The sequence below is a fragment of the Anas platyrhynchos genome, chromosome 20, assembly GCF_047663525.1.
Source record: "Anas platyrhynchos isolate ZD024472 breed Pekin duck chromosome 20, IASCAAS_PekinDuck_T2T, whole genome shotgun sequence".
NCBI lineage: Eukaryota > Metazoa > Chordata > Aves > Anseriformes > Anatidae > Anas > Anas platyrhynchos.
The window spans coordinates 1,583,970-1,588,380 of record NC_092606.1 but is presented as its reverse complement, the minus strand read 5'-3'; the positions used below and the strand labels follow the sequence as shown (position 1 = coordinate 1,588,380).

Genomic DNA, 4,411 nt, shown 5'->3' with positions numbered 1-4,411 from the left:
AAAATAACTAATAAATTAATAACTAATTATTTATTTATTGAGTATTTATTTATTTATTTTATTTATTTAACACCAAGTGTTTACAGCCTGGGCCGGGCCGGGGCTGGATGCGCCCCCCCCCCGCCCCGCGCGCGGTGCATTGTGGGCCGCGCCCCGCAGCCTTGGCGCCAAGCGCCCCCGCGGCGCGGTGCATTGTGGGCCGCGCCCTCGCCCCTGCCGGGCCTTCTTGGCGCGAGCGCCGCACCGGACGTGACGCCAGGCGGGTCCGGAGCACCGACAGGCGGCGGCGGGGCGAGCTGAGCGGCCCTCCCGGCGGCACCCGGCGCTCGTTGAGGCCCCGCGCCCGGCGGCGGCACGGCCGGCGAGGCCTCGCCTTCAGCGGCGAGCGGCGAAGGGAGGGACTACTTTCCTGCGGCGCCGCGCATGCGCAGGAGCGGGCGCTGAGGGCGCGGAGGGATACGCATCTTTAGGACTCTCTCCGCGGGGCCGCGCGGGAGGTGCTGCGGCTCGGGGGTGAGATCGCTGCGCGCAGCAGGAGCGCGAGGGGGAGCCGCGGGCGCCATTTTGCAGCGGCGGTTGGGGGAGGCGGCGTGAGGAGAGCTCCCGTCCGCACGGCCCGGCCCCGACACCGACACCGCCCGCCCGCCGCCGCCGCCGCCCGCGCCTCAGGCCCAGCCCCGCCGCAGCCATTGCCGACCTCGCCATGTCCGGGGGGGGCGTGATCCGCGGCCCGGCCGGCAACAACGACTGCCGCATCTACGTGGGGAACCTGCCCCCCGACATCCGCACCAAGGACATCGAGGACGTCTTCTACAAGTACGGCGCCATCCGCGACATCGACCTCAAGAACCGCCGCGGGGGGCCGCCCTTCGCCTTCGTCGAGTTTGAGGACCCCAGGTGAGGCCCCGCTGCTCTCCCCATCCCCCCTTCTCCTCACGCCGTCAGGCCCCGGGCCCTGCGCGGCCTCCCCACGGTTGCTGAGGCGCTGCCCGGCTCCCGCTGCCCCCCCCCCCTCAGGCCTCAGGCGGCGCTAACGGGGCGGCGGGGAGGGGCCGGCGGGAAGCGGGAACAAAGGCGGGGGAGGGAGAGGGGGGGGGGTTGCAGGGCGCGGTGATAACGAGGGGGGGAGATGGAGGCCGAGCTCACCGCCACGACCCGGCCCGCAGGGACGCGGAGGATGCCGTGTACGGGCGGGACGGCTACGATTACGATGGGTATCGCCTCCGCGTGGAGTTCCCTCGCAGCGGCCGGGGCACCGGCAGAGGCGGCGGAGGAGGTGGAGGTGGAGGAGCCCCCCGGGGCAGGTACGGGCCCCCATCGCGACGCTCGGAGTACAGAGTGATCGTCTCGGGTGAGTCGTTGCTCTCGCTAGCCCAAGCGTGTTCCCCTCCTCGATCCTCGCAGCTATGAGGGGTGATGCAGCTCTGCAGCACTTCTTACAAAGCATCTCCTCACGTAGCTTGCACAGAGCACTCCTCCTGGCTGCTAACAGCTTCTCGAGGCAGCCTGCTTGCTTGCTGCGTAGCCTCTCCTTTCTGCTGTGCTGTATCTACAGACGATGCTAATACGCTGGGGTTGTAAAGCGAGGTGTTGCTTTTTTATCTAGGGCTGCCTCCAAGTGGAAGTTGGCAGGATTTAAAGGATCACATGCGTGAGGCAGGTGATGTATGTTATGCTGATGTTTTCCGAGATGGCACTGGTGTCGTGGAGTTTGTACGGAAGGAAGATATGACCTACGCTGTGCGAAAACTGGATAACACTAAATTTAGATCTCATGAGGTAGGTTCCATACTTACTCTTTTGGCCAGAATTGGATACAAAGGGCTTAACAGTAGGAGCTGAAGGTAAGGATTGTGTGGTGTTTGTTGTTTTAAAAACACAAAGCAGCTAAACTAAGTCTGTGGTCAGTTTGTCACGGAATAGACTTTATTAAGGCTTTGGTGTCTATTTCTGTGCTTTAGTAAACGATATCCGCAGTCTGTCAGCATGCCTAAAAAGATGGCCCTAAAGCCTAGACCTTTCAATCGAAAGTTCTGTCTATTCAATAGGGAGAAACTGCCTACATCCGTGTTAAAGTTGATGGTCCAAGAAGTCCAAGCTATGGAAGATCTCGGTCACGCAGCCGTAGTCGTAGCAGAAGCCGTAGTCGAAGCAACAGCAGAAGCCGCAGTTATTCCCCAAGAAGAAGCAGAGGATCTCCACGCTACTCTCCCCGCCACAGCAGATCCCGATCTCGTACATAAACGATCACTAGCTCTGATCTTTTTGTAGAACCCCATGTTGTACACAGTTTTCCTTTACTCAGTACAGTCTTTCAATTTTTTTTTTTAAATTCAAACTGTTTTATTCAAATTGGCTGAAGTGTTGAATTGCATTCTTGTGTAAAATCCCTAGTGAGTATTTGCTCCGTAACATCAACATTCCCCTCATGTCTTTGGTAAATTGTATTTTAATTGATGTCAGTCAGGATTGTTTCAATTTAGTTCTAGTTAAATACCAACATTCTTCAAACTGTGGTATTGCTGTGTAAATGTCTCAGTGTTCAGCTATGGTTTATACGAGCTGGGGATGTTGGGATGTTTGTGGCTAACTTGTCTCTTCTGGGGGATCTTATATTTTATCTTGCCTTTTCGTGTGTCTTTCTGTAGACATATCTGAAGAGATGGATTAAGAATGCTTTGGATTAAAGGATTGTGGAGCACATGTCAATCATTTTAGGATTGTCAAAAGGAGGATTGAGGAGGATCAGATCAATAATGGAGGCAATGGTATGACTCCAAGTGCTATTGTCACAGATGAACTTGGCAGTATTGACCTTATACTGAGAGACAGGTTAATTGAGTACGTGCGCCTACGTGTCACTTCTTCAGGCATGTTTTAGTTACTGCAGACTACAATTGCTCTTCTCTTTAAAACCTTTTTTTTGGCAATTGTGGCTAAATAACTCGCTTTTGTAATTCTCTATTCCATTCTAGTTTTTTAAAGGAACAAACCGGGACGGGGGTGGGAGTATTGGTTTACTTTGTCATGCAGCATTTGGTTACAAGTGTTAATGTTGCGTAGTATTTGTACACTTGTAGATGAAGGGTATCTTCAAATCAGAGTATAATATCAATACTGCTAAAATCTGCATGTCCTCTGTGTGACTGATACAGCGTTGCTATTTCATTTTTTTTAAAGTACCAGAATTGAAAGCGCAAATAGAAAACCTAGTTGGGAATAATTTAAGTCTCAGCCCTTCCCCTCAGACTAATTCACAATTGACTGACGAATATGCTTGAAAACTCCAGTTAGTTAATTTTGTTACCTTCCAGCTGGGAGTACTAGTTATAGCTTAGACATACAGTAGGCGGATAGCTTTAGCAGTAAACTTTTACAATTTCATAAACATTTTTTGCAACCACAAAACCTGTAGCACACCACCGTACGAGCAATGAGTATGTTGGCATTTTCAGTTGACATATGTAAATATTACGATGTTTCCTCCAAATAATTAACATTTCTGAAAAAAAAAAAAGAAAATTAGCATCACCATTCAAAAGCTTGTTTTGGGGAATTGATAGTTATTAATGTACATCTGTATTAATTGATGGCAAACATAACTGATCATTCCCCAGAATCCTATTTTTTCATTACAGTATCTAACTTTTTGCCTCCTCTTTTTTGGTTTTGCTGGTTATAAAGGTTTGGATTGGAGAGGGCTCACTGGATCCCAATCCTTGGAGCTGGATCATTGGATTCAAATCATAATGTGGATAGGATAGGGAGGCTGAATTGCAAGGATTCATGGAGCGGGATCAGATTACCAGGAACATAGGAGTGGATTCCTGCCCCAACCAAACCGCATTCGTGTGGATTTTTTTATTCAACTCAATTGGCTATTCCAAAGATATTTTTTTCCTATTTTTGACGATTGGAGCCCTTATGATGCACGATGGAGTTTTTCATTTTTTGGTAAAAGGAGCAAAGCGAGGACCTGGAGAGGTACGCTGGAGCAATCTCCTTGGAAGGATTCAGCACGAGTAGATGGTAAACGTTAAAGGGGAAAAAGGGGGGTTTGTTTAAACAAAGTAAATCAATAAGTCATTTCTCTAAATTTAAAGTCAAAAATTGGAGTTAAAGATGAAGTAGGTTTTCAATTGGCTACTGCCTTTTTTTCTTTGACAAATAAAATTTTTAAAAAAACATGCATGGTTGTCATCATTTGTTGATAACGAGTCTGCTTGCCACCAGAAACCGTAACATTGTTAAATTTCACATTTTCAGACAAAAAGCTTTTGTATGCAACAAAGATCTGCTGTTCCGCAGGAAGCGCTGGTGCTGGAGCTTCTGAATAAGGGACCAGTACCCTGGGAAATGGGCAGGATTCAGAATGGGGGAGAAGAAGAATCCGAACTGCTTAAAAAAGGAT

At 50.1% G+C, this 4,411-nt stretch overlaps 1 protein-coding gene across 1 annotated transcript; it reads left to right on the top strand.

Moving 5' to 3' along the window:
* Positions 1 to 242: 242 nt before the first annotated feature.
* Positions 243 to 4,187, top strand: SRSF1 (serine and arginine rich splicing factor 1). Its single transcript, XM_027472688.3, is given in 5 exon segments — positions 243 to 897; positions 1,167 to 1,351; positions 1,607 to 1,779; positions 2,049 to 2,123; positions 2,125 to 4,187. Coding segments are annotated over 5 exon segments (774 nt in total). The 5' UTR covers positions 243 to 703; the 3' UTR covers positions 2,272 to 4,187.
* The last annotated feature ends 224 nt before the right edge of the window (positions 4,188 to 4,411 follow it).